Genomic DNA, 14705 nt, shown 5'->3' on the forward strand with positions numbered 1-14705 from the left:
CTGTCAGTAAGACATGGCTGGGGTTTCCCTTCTTTGCTCACTTAGTCTGATGAAAGCTGAGCCAGGCCATTTGGTGATATGTTTGAAAAATAGGCTTTGCCTGTCACTCACAGAGCATGAGCTGTCCTTTGTGTGCCAAAAAGGTTAGTATCAGTAAAGATCTGGGGACCAACCTTTTCTTTCTGATGATTTGTTTCTGTTTCACCCTGTTCAGCTCCTGTCAGGGAATAACAGGCCATGGAGTGGGTTAAAGAAAGTTACCCTGTAAAGGTTCTAGCCTGTGGGGACACCATTCTTCTACTATTTGACTGAAAACCTACTTTCTGTGTCTTTCTACTCAGTTGTTGTCCTAAGAGCTGTGTCCTCTGGGAACTCCTGTTAACTTTGTAAGGTGCTGATGTCAATAGGGATCACAGTTTCCATCTCGTGGGCTGATGGACCTAACTGGCTGGTAAAGTGGTCTGGACCTGTAGGAGTGGGGTGTCTGTTTTGTGGTTTGGCTTCCATTCAGTGAAACGGTTCTGCATTCTTGAGGTCCTTGGCCAGGTCTGCCGTATGGTGAACTTCCAACTCTTCACAGCAGCAGCCTGTGGGACTGACTGGGGTCATACATGTCCCTCTTCTTCAGGCCATCAACATTGCTCTTTTGCTTTTGTTTGAGGGAGCTCTGATATTTTTGGACCCTTTACCATGCATTTATTGGTTTACAAACTGCTGTTGGAGGACATGTAGGTTACTAAAGAGTAAGAGAAGAACACTTGGATGGGAGGCGCACAGATAGATGAACAAGCTGCTCTCCTTTGTGACTCACAGTCAAGTGATAATTTCTGCTGAAGTTTCTCCTTTTTTTTTTGTTCACATGTAGCTTAGTCAGCAGCCTCATGTCATGCCTTTTTTTACAGGCCAGTAACTTTAATCCAGCCACCTACAGGTGTCTAGTTCACCCTTCTGGGGCAGATTATATGCATTTATATGTATCATTTTGGGAAGCAGTCTAGTAGGAATGCTAGCAGATGATCCTTCCCACAGGCATTTCTAGGAAGTTTATTCCAAAATATTATAAATTATGCCAAAATAACTGTAAGATCTGCACCTCTAAAACAGCCTTGAAAATGTTTGTTTCATTGACCCAGAGAGACTCTGGCAGCATAAGACCATCTGAAAACTCACAGTCCAGTCAGAGAGATAAACATCCTGCTTTAGGGTGTCCCCAGTGGCTTGAATAATTTGTACCAGTTTGTGGTTGCACTGTTATAATCATGTGCTGTAGCTGTTCCCACCACTTCTTGCAGAGCAGCAATCTAGATCAGGTTTCCTAACAAACATTTTTGTTTCTTCACACGTTTTTCAAGTGATTTACTGTCTTGGGGTATTAGTTCCCAAGTCCAGTTGTGGGGCATATGGGAAATGCTGTGTTTCTACTAAGGAAAACACATCAAACAAAGAATTACGTGGGCTTGGGGGTTTCCTTTTTACATGACTCTAAAAGAAGGACAAGGAAGTTTGTGCATCAGCTTGAAATAATGCATTTGGTTGAAATGCAGACAAGAACAGCTTTCTTGAGTTTTAAAATCTTGCTTTATATGAAAAATAAAAACAGAAACAAAACATCTGTTGCACAGTCTTTCCTTGCTCATTTGGCTAGATTTGGAGAACTTACAGCCTTACAACCAGTGAAATTTGACTTCAGGAGTCTCTGCTGAAACCAATAAACCTTGCAGAGTTAGCTAGATGAAAACACCTCCGTGTGCACTGGCAGTAAAACCTGCAACCAGAAGACGTGGGCTTCATTAGTAACCTTCAGCAACAGTCATAGCCTGTGTTCTGCAAGATCAGGTATTGCTTCTCACAGAGGTCAGGAGCACTCCATGCACATTGGAGTGTGTGGACCCGGCTGCAAGCGCACTATAGTCAGTCAGCATAGCTGTTTGAGCACGTTGCCTGTTGCGGTCCCTGCATGCCATCTCCTTTCAGTGCAGATTAAAGGCTGGGGTCTTATTTACTCTCCAGTAGAGTGCATGGCTGAGCTGGTGCACACAACAGCTTCTTAGTCTCTCTTTGAGCTTGAACACAGAAGAATAGAGATTCATGGCTCCCCACCCCCTGCCAGACTAAATTGACCTCTCAGAGGCATCTCTTCACCTAGTGGTGTGAGGATAATGCAGGGCTGTGTACAGAAAGAAAAGAGCAGGCTCTCTGATGGGACAGGGCCTGGGGCTTTTCTTTTGGGGGGCATTCAAGTGTGCTAGGCTAAAATAGAAAACAGGTGAAAGAGGCCTACTCCCTATCACATGGCTTTGGGCTAATTCTCCCTTACAGCATAGCTGCTTGATCTTAAACCTTGGAGAGTGAATCTCTCTCATGTTTCTTCCAGTTGCTTTTGGTGATCACATCGCTCACACACCACCAAGCTCTTTTTATGCCAGGGCCCAGAAAAGGGGTGGAAGTGCTACCTCAAATCAGAGAGGATCCTGGTGTCGTCCTGTACCTGAAACCCTCAGCCATCTGTTGTGTTTTCATTTTACACCAAACTCGGGTTGAGCCTGTAAGTCCCCTGGGCCCCAGGCCAGATCTGTCTAATGGAGTGTGCATGGCCTGTCTTTCGGCTGGAAAAACACTGACATCTCGTAATCCTTTTATGTGCCCAGCCTGAGCCGTTCCTGATTGATCACGTCTTCTGAGCAATCTTGTGTCACATACCTGTATGTATATACATGCATACATGTTTTACAGAGTCTTTTCGTTTGGTCTGCTCTCTTTTACACACATTAGCACTCAATTTTTCTTGAACAAGCAGGCATAACCTTGCATTGCGAAGGCTTTCTGTGAAGTCCCTACATGAGTATGATATAGAAGATATTCTTATCACTCCATCAAATTAAAAAGATTAAGGCCTTGCTTCAGGAAATCGCTAGAGCATGTTGACGGATTGAAATGGGATTCACCCACGTGCTACATTCATTTCCTAAATATTGATCTAAATTATTACTCTGAGCAAGGGTAACTGAAGATCAAGAGGAGGCAGTGAATTTGATGGTGTGATGTGAGCAGCTTGATCTTGAAATGCGTGAGATCCTAAGCGCTTAAACTGGCACAAGGAAAATTATTTTAACACTAGAGATTGTCATTTAGATTGCTTATTTTTGCATCTTGTCTCCTTCCTCCTCGAGGGCTTGGGTTAGGAAAATAAGAGTTCAGAGCCTTAGCACTTTATTTATTCATTCATTTATTTATTTATTTATTTATTTATTTTGTCTACTGCTACTGCATGAGATGGGTACCTATTCTGAGGTTGCTATGTACATTGCCTCTGTCCTCACCAACAGGGACACACTCCTCTAAGGGCTGTTGTGTTTTTTGTTTGTTTGTTTGTTTTGTTTTGTTTTTTGTTTTGTTTTGTTTTGTTTTCCCATTCTTTTACAAGAGGGTGAATCACTCTTTGGAGATGCCCATTCTTCTGCTGCTTGGAGGCAGGGGAGCCTGGAGATCAGTAAATTAATCCCCTCCCTCCCTCCTGATGCTTGTGTCTCCCCTGTGTTAAAAGTAAGAGATAACAACTAGGTTTGGCACCCTATTTGCCTGATGTTGACCTTCCAATGGCTACTCTTACTTGATTATGACGTTTAATTACAATCATTCCTGTTCCCTAGTGCATCAGGTCTCTTCACTGACATGAGGAAACTCTCACTTTCCACATGTTAACCGGACCTGAGGCTGAAACATTAGCAAGCAACAGATAGCAGCAGTGTTAGGTTAAGTCCACATCCTAGTCAAGCTTTCCTCTTTCTGAAGGTAGATTGAGGGGTTGGAGGAAAATGGAGTTATTAATGAGAAGATATGCTACCTATTGGTGGAATTTACATTGCCTCATTAAATCGTCTCATTTGAGCTAGATCTGCTTGATTTCTTAGGCTTGTTTAGAAAATATGTGCTCAAATTATACCATCCAAATACCATGCATTAAGCTGACATTTCATAAGTCCTTTACTGTTGTGGCATGAGAAACTGGAATTTTATGCTTCAGTTCATTCAACCTGTTTTGGACTGAAAATCATACATTCTTTGAGCTTAGTACCTGTTAATTTCATTACCACTGGACTTTTTTCTTAAATCCTTGCTTTTTCTGCCCACTAGAATCATTCTGGTCTTTTTTTTTTCCCACTTATTTTTGAAGAATATTAGCAAAAAAACAGTTTTTCTGAAATTACCAACTTTAGTGCTGCCTGTATCTGCAAAGGCAAGGGAGCTCTTTAATAAGTCATTTGCTCAAGCCTAGCTTTAATTAATGCAGGCTGTTAAATGAACAAATGCTTTCAAAATGCTAGATTTATGAGGGCCCGTGCCAGCCCTCTGTTGCTTCTCAGCAGCCTTGTTTGATTGTGATTGTGAAAGTCAGTCAGCATGCAGAGCGCACAGTCCTTCAGAATCCCTACACCCTTTTTAGTAATCATTTATTCACGATGATGCCAAATCACAGGCTGACCAGCCACCACATCTGGCTGAAAGTGGAATGGAGCCATAAATCATGGAATTAGAGCAGAGCTAGCTAAATCCTTCACAAATTTTTGTCAACACAACTGAAGTGAAGTTTTTGTCCCCAGTGGCTTACACTGAAAAAAATGAAAAAGGGTTGAGAGTCATGGGCTTTCAGAGCTGTTTTCTCTTTGCTGCGGTTATACTCTTCTTAATCAATTAAAAATTGTCAGTGATGTTGACTGACATCTCAGTTAGTGCCTTACTGATGCCTGAGGATGTTAAAATGGCACACACATTGCGGCCAGATGCTGACCTACTTTGCACCATCCCAGTCGTAGGCTGACTGCGGCTCCTGACCAGGTCTCTCACAACTTAATCCTTTATTGTACCAAGAAATCCACAGTGGCCTGACAGTGCAACAGCCTGCTGGATGGGAGACATTTCAATCACATCTGCAATTTAAAATGGCAGAATGTGGTAACTGAAAAGACCTTGGGAAAGTGCAGTAATCACTCATTGCAGATCCTGTGTTTCTGGTACGTGCTCGCAGGGAGTGATAAAGCACTGCCTGCCCTGGGTGCAGCATGGGTCCTGTGATCAGGAAGGACTTTGTTGCTGTCCTCTCTCTTCCCCTTTGCTCCTTGAGTTCTGATGTCATTTTTTTCTTAACTGCAGGTCACTTCATGGGCAACAACACAGTGATTGATGTTTTGAGGAGAGAAGGGTACGAGGTAGAACATACTCCAGCTGGACAAGCCATCAACAAGTAATGCATGCTTTTATTGTAGCTGAGCAGCCACGGGGAGGGTGGGTTTGTAAACAGTCACGAAGAGGTAGTGGCAGCTGAAACTATACCAAACAGTGAGCCAGGCTCTCTCTGTGCTCCCAAGCAGTTTACTTTTCTCCCCCATAAGCAGATTTGGGAACAAGATTTTATTGGGCTTGGCTTGTGTGCTTTTTGATAAAATAAATATTTTTCCTTGTAAGTTTTTAACTCTTAAACTAACAGCTGTAGAGCACTCATGCTTGATGTAGCAGACCTGGGTGCTGTCTCACACCACATTGGTATGAGAGAGGCTTCTCCTCCATTGCTTTTAAGTGCTCAGTTGCCCTACCTTTCAACACTTTCTCTTACACTGCCATTTTCCATTCTTTCTGATTGCTGTCTCTCAGCTTTGAATCTGACTGCCCAGAGTCCACCTAGTCTCTTTCCAAGCTGTCCCCAGAAATGACTGCTCACAAGTCCCCTGCTCTTTTCTGCATTTTTAAGCCAAGCTACTTGCTGCTCTGGTTCATCTTGCAGCTCCTTCAGGTTACCCCCTTAGTGCCTCTCTTTCTCTCACTGGGTGCCTTCATCTGTCTCCATGGTTTCAGTTACTACAGAATGCCAAAAAATCTCCTCCTCCACACTCTGCAGAAAATTACATGTGCTCTCAACTTACCTCTTCCTGGACATCTTGCCACCAGCTTAGGATCTGCAATGATTTTCTCCCCCTTCTATGGTCTTTTTCCAAACATGTGCCCTTGGCATCTCTCAGATACCTTCATTCTTCACTGTAGTCACTGTTAAAAGACCACAGTGGAAGAAAGTTTTGATTGCAGTTATAGTGCCCTCACTTCTTGCCTCTCTGTTCCTCCTTCCCCACACTTCTGATACAGGGCTTTTAGGAAAAATGATGACCCTTAACTCCTATGTGGATTGTTCAGGGGGCACATTCAGAGTCTTGGTCTATGCCAAAGGCTCCAGAAAGATGTGGTGCAAAATAATATCAGATATTTTTCTCCTGCTCTGGTTGCTTCACCCTTCTCTTTGCAGCACTTTTGCTGCCTGTTTCAGACCATGATACTCAAACTCTGCCAGGTCAGGTTTTTGCTGTGATTCCTGACGTGGACATACATCATTAAGGCTACTTGCACTGAAACAGTGTCTAGCCAAGATCCATCCCTATAAGTACATCAGCACTTCCCCTAACCCCGTTGCCACCAATGGGTAGGCAATCTGACATAGAGAAACCCTCTGTGCTTACCCACAAGACATAACAATCCTGTAATAGTGACTGAAGTCATGCTAGGCAGCCCAGTGTATCAGTGTTTACGGGGATAATCAAAAACCTGCACTCATTTTTTGATGTTCTTTTGTTTGTTTTTAAGAGTCTTAGCTTAGATAGTCCTTAAAACAGCCATAGCAGCTTCTAAAAGCTTAATGAAAGACAGTTCAATAGGTAATTGAGAATGAACAGAATCTTCTGCTGCTCTGTAAAGGAGTAGCTGTAAGGAAATTAAGGGCAGGCAACTGTGGAGAGGAGGGCAAGCTTATTCACCCATCAGGAACACGGGTGATCAATGATTCTTAGGGTAATTAGGCACCCAGGTCCTCTGACAGCACCCTACGAGTTCCCTGTCCAACTAGTTGCTGCTGTGCCTTTGACAGGACTCTGGCACTGATTGCATCTCAGCAATACTGGGCAGAAGCTCTTTCCTGGAGTGTTTTCTCTGAGAAAAGGTTTTAGTAATTCTGGATGACTTGGAAACAGATTTAAGAATATGCAAGGAGTTTCAAGAAAAATGTGAGTTCTGAAGGAGGACATTTGTGGTTGGGGTAGGACCTATGTCAAGAGTATGTCAGAGTCCTTGGGGGAAAGATGTATCTGTGTCTGTATCTTCTGTATCTGTGTGCCTTTTCCTGCAGTTGCTTAAAGGGTCTCTGGAAGAATCACCTGTAGAAAGAGTTGAAGAGGAGGTTATGTACCTGAGTGTCCATTGTTCATAGTGCTCTGAGGCTGCAGGTATCAGAATAAATGTCTGGCCATGCATTTTGGAGGTCATTCTTGCTCTGCTTATAGCAGTGCTGAGCTCCAGCATCTCATGGCCACAAATTTTGTTAGGGATGATGCAGACAGTAAGGCAGTCTTATCAACAGGGGAGTTTTAGGTTAGATGTTAGGAAGAACTTCTTTACCGAAAGGGTTGTTAGACACTGGAACAGGCTGCCCAGGGAAGTGGTGGAGTCACCATCCCTGGAAGTCTTTAAAAGACGTTTAGATGTAGAGCTTAGGGATATGGTTTAGTGGGGATTGTTAGCGTTAGGTCAGAGGTTGGACTCGATGATCTTGAGGTCTCTTCCAACCTAGAAATTCTGTGATTCTGTGATTCTGTGAACAGAGGAGGTGCAGTGGAGCCCACCTGGAGATTTTCACCAGCAAAGGACAGAGATACAGGGAAGAGAAATCAGATAAAAGGGAACCATATGCAGAGGACCTTTAAAGCGATCAAAGTACATCCCTAGAACTGTATGGGCGTCACTCAGTAGGGGGAGCTGGGGGATATGAGGATGTTGTGGAGGAGAGCTGAAGTGTTGTGACACCTCAGAGGTGGTAAAGTGAAACTGTGACAATCACAAAGATTCTGAGAGATCAGTAGCCCACAACCCATTCTGCAATGATCTTTGTCACATAAAGCTCACCATATGATCTGTCTGTGATTCTCCTCGCAGGAAATAAGATCAGATTCTCTTCATTTTCCATCTGCTCACTCCCTTGTGGTCTAGTCCACAACCTCATTTATCCTCTTTCAGGATGAACCCTCTTTACTGTCCATAAAAGAGATGTGTCCACAGTGATGGGCTAGCTTTAAAACTCAGCCATGCTGAAATGTGTGCAGGATTTCCTCCTGTCCATTACATTGCAGGGCAGAAAAGAAACACAGCTTATAATTTTGGAAAGGCTTCAGTGATTGAAGCCATGCTTCTGCACAGCGGCCTCTGCTCTTTTGTTACTTTTCCAGATTTCAGTTCAAGCCAGTCTCCAGCCTTGTCCTCTTACAGAAAACTGCTGCAGTTTTTCTCTTTATGAAATAGCCTACAGATCAGTCAGATATTAGTGTTGTGAACTGTGTATCTATGGAGTGGATAGAGCATGTGAGTTTGATCAGGAAGCTTGTAAATTAGAAAAGAGGTGGAATCACTTTACTCCAAGCGACAATGAGACGTGTGGGCCAGCAAAGCCAGGACCGGAGAGGAGACTGCATGCAGACTGCATGTCTCAGAGTATGGATGGGGAGATGTTGCCTGCTTAAAGTATAATGAGACAGAGCTGGAGTAATAATGGTGGAGCTGATTGTTTCTTTGACATATCACCTTCACACTAAGCTGGGTTAGAACAGCCCCGACAGCCTTTCCTGGAGGCTTGACTGAGTGCTCTCTTGGGCTTCACAGACTTCCTGTGTGAGAGAGCTTGTGTATGCATATAGTCTCACTGTAGCATGCTGTAGCTGCTGTGAATTTCCAGATAAAACTGCCAGCTCGAACCAGACACTTTTAAGTCTAGGACCTATGCTGCTAGAAAGCTGAAGCCCTGACTTCTACTCCCTCACTACTTAATATAAATGCATGCAAAGCTTCCTTCTGCGTTGTGGTAGAGCTGTGATTGCTCTACCTCCTTCCTCTCCACACCCCATTTGGACCTCCATACTTTTCTGAAACAGCCCTTTAAAAGACACGTGTTCATGCTCCTCAGTAAGCTTATCCGAATAGCATTATTTCTTTCTGCAGATCAGCATGGCGACAATATTTACACTAGAAGTAAATGCTGCAATAGTGAGTTGAAGTCTGATCACTTATGCCTCAGACATGCCCCCTGACCTGATGCTTTATAAATGCTTTGTATTCACTACTCTATGCTACCTGGCTTCATAGGAGAGAAAATGCAATTTTGGCACTGCTGTAGCTAGTCTACAGCCAGTTACTTGCTGACTAGATGGTTCAGAGGATTGTTTAATGGTATATTGAGATATTTCCTTCTAAGATAATCATTTGCAGGGTGCATTTCTGTACCATGACCACCACAGTCTCTGCTAGCTCATTGCTTGCCTTCTCATCCTGCCCCTTCCTCTCCCCACCAAGTTAGTTGGGTCTGTGCAGGAACTGCTGAAAGGAATAGTCTGGGATGTATTCTGCAGGAGGTCAAACTAGAGGAGAAAGATTTGATCTTCTCTGACTTAAAAGGTGATTGCTCTCTTGTCTTTCTAGATATGCAATGTTATTCCCAACCGTTATTCTACTTTGAGCCAGACTGCATCCTTTACTCAGGTCCAGCTTAACTATTTCCAAAGATTTTTATTTTAGAGAATCATTTTGATCAGAATATTTACTTTAGGAAGAGGGGGGTTGGAATACAACGCAAAGAAATAATCACCCAGTCTGTATGGCAGGGAGAAACACTTGTTTCATATATGGTATCTTTACAAGTATTCTGCCTCAAAGCCCTTTCAAACATTATCCATGTTTCCTTCTTCTTCCAGCGTAAAACCACCCAAAAGCTTGTTAGCCTTCTCATCGTCCTCACCAGCACACAGCCCCTATGTAGAGTCGCAGGAGCTACCTCCACCGTTGCACCCCCAGAAAGAGGAGGAGGAAGAGCTTTTGCCTCACCTGCTGCTCCCTGACGGCATCGATGTGCTGGAGAAGGTGGACAGGAAGTACAAGAAGAAGAAGAAGAAGCAGCAGAAGAAGCAAAGGCTGCGGCAGTTTAATGACCTCTGGGTTCGCATTGAAGAAAGGTAGCTAACGGGGCAGGGGAGGCGGGCTTGTCAAACGAATTTGATTTTAACTTGGACTGAGTAGGCCAAGCTTCTGCAAAGGCTAGGTACACGATGAGGACAGGATCTGATCCTTTCCCTCACCATGATTCCTGCTGAGACATTTACTTAAGGTTGCTTGTGGTTTTAGTGATTAAATAGCTTTTTCACGCATGGTTAGGTTTGTGGAAAATTATCCATAATACAGGTGGAAGCCTTGCCTGAACCATTTTCTCTTTGAGCTTGAGAGATTGTGAGCATATGGCAGTATGCTTCATCACACATGGCCGGGCCCACCGGTAGATGGTACAGCCTGCAGTCTTGGACCTCTATCCAAGAGCTGCTGCATATGTGGAAACTCTTACAGCTGGTGTATGTGATCCTTGCATTTGTGCAATATTTATGCCCCTTAAATATTGCCCCATCCCTGGATGTGTTCAAGACCAGGTTGGAGAAGGCCCTGGACAACCTGATCTAGTGGGTGGCATCCATGCCCATGGCAGGGGGATTGGAACTAGGTTAACTTTAAGGTCCCTTCCAATCCATGCTGTGCTATGTGATCTATTTGATTATTATTCAACATTTCATTTACAGTCTCTGTATTCTTCCAGTGCTAAAGAATGTGCAATCCCCATGGCATTACTGGAGATCTGGAAAGGGGGATGACAACCCAATGCATGATTGAGTTAAGCTGAAAAATGGAGTATGCTGTGGGGAGAAGGTTCACACCTTCCCCCTACTTTTCACTCCGAAGAGCTTACTCACCTACAGGAACTATAGCAGCCTGGGAAAAAAAAAAAAAAAAAAAGTCTACTTCTCCTTCACAAGCTATATTTAGGCCTGTGCCTAAATGTATACCTTAATGTTTCCCTCCTGTTGGATAACACACAGGCCTGATTTCGGCTCTTTTTATATCTCTGCCACATTCAGGTTGAAAACATTTTATTTTTGTGGTGCTGTAAATAACCAAGGAGGTCAGGATGATGGAGAAGAGCCTACAGTTCTGGGACTGAAGTTTTTATATTCATTTTATTCTCCCTCAAAAGTGTATTCCTGTTCCCCAAGGTGCTGAGTATATCTCCTATGCTGTGTTATATCTTATCCCTTGGTCCCAGCTCTACCACTGCCTTGAGTAATAAAATTTCTCAGACTGGCTGCAAACAAGTGCAGCAGCTGTTTTTTTTTCTGATCCAAGCATTCAAACACTGTCAAACTTTTTAGACCAGACTCCATTCCCTCTTTTCTAGAGTAATTTTGTGCACTTTCTCTCTGTTCCTCCTTGCAACCTAAGTGTGAGTAGTTTGGAGAGAAAGGGAGACAAGTGCACACGGAGGTTTGCATGCTCACTGGCAGACCTATACACAGTCCAAAATTCACCGATACAATGAATCATTATATTGACCACATCTGATTTAGTGTTTAACATTTAATTTCTGTTAATGTAGCTGATACCAGGTATTAATGAATAGGTTTTTGGAGCTTCTGTTGACAATTTGTTTAGCTGAAACGGTAAATAATGGTTTAGTCTTTCTGAATTCAATCTCTCATCCTACCTGCACACTAGCATGTTCAGTTTTTCACATGCAGGTATTCCTATGATGTTCAGCAGCATCTATGGGTGCCCTGATGTGAGCATTGGTGCCTTCAGGTGACAGAATATGGGAGGATGAGTTACTGTGACTAAATCAGAGGTGTTTTAAGGGAATATAGTGGACTGCAAGTACTGCAAGACAATAGCGACATAAAAGCAGAGCTAATGATGACAGTTTAGGAAACTATGGCATAAATACAGGAGCAGCAAACACCTCCCTTCCTGTTTGCTTGTGATGTTTCCTATCTTCCCCTACTAGCTGTCATCCTTTGAGCTAGAAATATACCCAGGTGCTAGATGGCAGCGAGGCAGCTGTCACTTAGACACAGCTCTTTGTAAAGCAGGGAGCATCGGCAGGCTCTCTGCCCCCAGATCCCAGGGGTGCAGGCAGCCCTTGCTGCATCGTCTGCCTGTGCAGCCCTGGGCTGGGCTGAGAGCCCCATCTGCTGGCACTGCCGCCCCGTGTCCCCACGGAAATCCAGACACGGGTCTCAGCCCTACTCGCACTGCCCTGGCTGCCCTGACACAGCTAGGTAGTGTGCTCAGGCTTCTGATGCATGGGCCTGGGTCGCTTGTAACTTCAGGCCTCTCCTCATGGAAACGTGAAAGGCGTAGCTGGAGTGATTTAATGCAATCTTGTAGTGGGCTCGGCTGAATGGCTTTGGTCCGTGCTCCTGTATGCATGTATCAGCTGACAGCTGTATTTCTTTGTTGTGCCGCCAGCTGGCTTCTCTGCTGGTGCTGTTCAAACCTCCTGTGGGGACGTTTGCATATGGAAGGGCAAGAGTTTTTGAAGAGGGTACTAGTTGCCTTCAATTTCCCAAAGCATTTTTTTGCTTTAAACAGTCAGCCAAAATAAGGCAGGAATGGAGCACAGCAGCTAGGGACTGTGTGCAGGAGAGATGACTCCTTTGTGTTTGGCAGGCAGGTTTGCTTTTAACTTTGTCAGACATTGTCTTTAGCTTCCAAATAGCACCACAAGGCCCCGGGATGTACGCCAGCCTTATAGATGTGGGGTAATACAAGGCTTTAATCCATTGATCAAAGAGAAAAACACCTGTTTAGTACCCAGCCCTTCTGAGTCGTGACCTGTAGCACAACACTGTCGGAGCTCACCTGGCTCAAGGCAGTTGGTATCAGCAGCATAAAGTGTAAAATTCTCCTCCTCCCCCATGTGCTGTCATGGTGGGAATGTAGCAGTACATGGGGTTTAAACAAGAATGTAGTTTCTTGTTTATTACTGCCTCAGAGCCCTCAGTACTACCAGAGATGCTCGGGGATGCAGTGATCTTTTTTCCCTGTGACTTTTCTGTCTTGGGCGCTAGGGAGTGCTTCTGGCAGCAACTCTTCCTCTCCTGAAAGCATTTTATTTAAACGCTTTGTAATTCCTGACCTGTGGAAGGGAATACACAGCATAAGAGCAAGTCTGGTCCAGGCTAAGCTGCGTGTACAGAAGTATGTCTGTGAAATATGGATTCAGCTGAAAGCAGGTGCCTCCTCCTGTAGAGAAAGTGCTGCTGCAGTGACTCTGCTCTGCTGTACAGGTGGTTTTGTCCTTCTTCCTTCCTGCTCAGCTGAGAGGCATGCTGCAGGGTGCTGGGAGTGCTTACCCACCTGATGACTGTGTGGGAGTGGTGGGCAGGCTGACTGGGGAGTCCTTCTTGGGGCAGGGGAGAGGCAGCGCTGACACGGAGTGACACAGTCCTTTGGTGAGCACCAAGACAGCACAAGAGACCATGCCCAGTGTCTCAGGATCCTGGTAGGTGGGAATTGAGGAGCAGAGGGTGGAGATATCCTGCTCTGTGTGCACCAGCCATTTCTGTGCTCAACCTGGGCTGATGTCCTTCTCTGCTTGCCTTGCAGCACTACCGACCCTCCTCCGCGGATCCGTATCATCAACGGGTACATCACCGTCGAACCCCAGCCCCGGGGCCACGGGCGGTTCAGCCATGCTCGCACGGACACCAGCGGCGCTCACCGGCTTTTCTGCCCTCTCTTGGCCTCGCTACTGACTTCAGCAGTGCATGTGATAAGGCTGCATTGAGACGCAGGGGGAGCCGAGCGGCAGGGCTCTCGCCTTAGGAAGCAGAAAAGGAACTTTTGTGACAAAATAAACAGAGAAGACTTTCTGAGAGGGACACCTGTTCTTCGGGGTGTTCTTATACTGCCTCCTTTTCCTGAGTCTGGATCATTAACACTGTTAACTGGTTTGACCTGCCCAATACAGGAGAAGATATTTTAATGAAAGTGTTATTTATCCTTCTCTTGCAGAAGAATGATTTCATGTTATCCCATAATGCTTTGGGGAAGTTTATAATGTCGCTATAACATAGCTGTTGTTTAGCTGTATGAGCCCGACTGAATTACAGTTTTTTCACCTTTGTTGCCTTGTGTGAAGATTTACACACCACTAACTTGTTTATTAGAATGGTGTATATTGGTCATATGAACACAGCTGGGAGAAAGTTTGGTACTTTATGTCTCTACTGGTAACGCTTTTAATTCTTGCTTATTAGGGCTCCAGATTATATATAAAGGTTTACAACAACACCTTCTACAGTAGAATAAAACAGTAAAGACTTGTGAACAGAATGCTTCTGCTGTGTCTGTTTAGTGCTGTTATAAGATGGGTACGCCTGAACCTCCAATGGCCAGACCAGTCTCTTAAACACTAACACATATACAAGGAAAAATAATTGCCTGGGGATCTTCACATTCTGCAAACCAGTGTTTGCTTCCAAAATAATAAATTCTCGAGAGGTGATTTGAGAACACCAGATTCAGGTTTCCCCTATCTTTCTAAATCAAGATTATATTGTTGTTTTACGGTTGGATTCACTTTCTTCAGGAAAAAAAAAAATCCTTTGTACCACTTTTCTGCACAGTTAGACTCCACTCCAGGAAATTCATGCAAATTTTCTACTGATTACAATGGAAATCTCTGTTGTCAGACTTTTGAAATTGCTTTAAGTCTTCTGCTGTCTGTTTGCAAAGGGCATGCCGTTGACTCGTGGTTCTAGGAGCATTGGAAGTAGTGATGTATGCTTTTCTGTCTCTGTCCGGGA

At 44.3% G+C, this 14705-nt stretch overlaps 1 protein-coding gene across 2 annotated transcripts in view; it reads left to right on the forward strand.

Moving 5' to 3' along the window:
• The window catches only part of TRABD2A (TraB domain containing 2A), a 78864-nt gene extending 64665 nt beyond the window's left edge, over positions 1 to 14199 (forward strand). For both annotated transcript variants that reach the window (XM_032206000.1, XM_032206001.1), the window contains 3 exons: positions 5152 to 5242; positions 9774 to 10031; positions 13504 to 14199. In XM_032206000.1, the coding sequence (XP_032061891.1) occupies positions 5152 to 5242; positions 9774 to 10031; positions 13504 to 13684 (530 nt within the window). In that variant the 3' untranslated portion in view covers positions 13685 to 14199. The remainder of the gene's footprint in view (positions 1 to 5151; positions 5243 to 9773; positions 10032 to 13503) is intronic.
• Positions 14200 to 14705: the final 506 nt, after the last annotated feature.

The sequence above is a fragment of the Aythya fuligula genome, chromosome Z (genome assembly GCF_009819795.1).
Source record: "Aythya fuligula isolate bAytFul2 chromosome Z, bAytFul2.pri, whole genome shotgun sequence".
NCBI classification, from domain to species: domain Eukaryota; kingdom Metazoa; phylum Chordata; class Aves; order Anseriformes; family Anatidae; genus Aythya; species Aythya fuligula.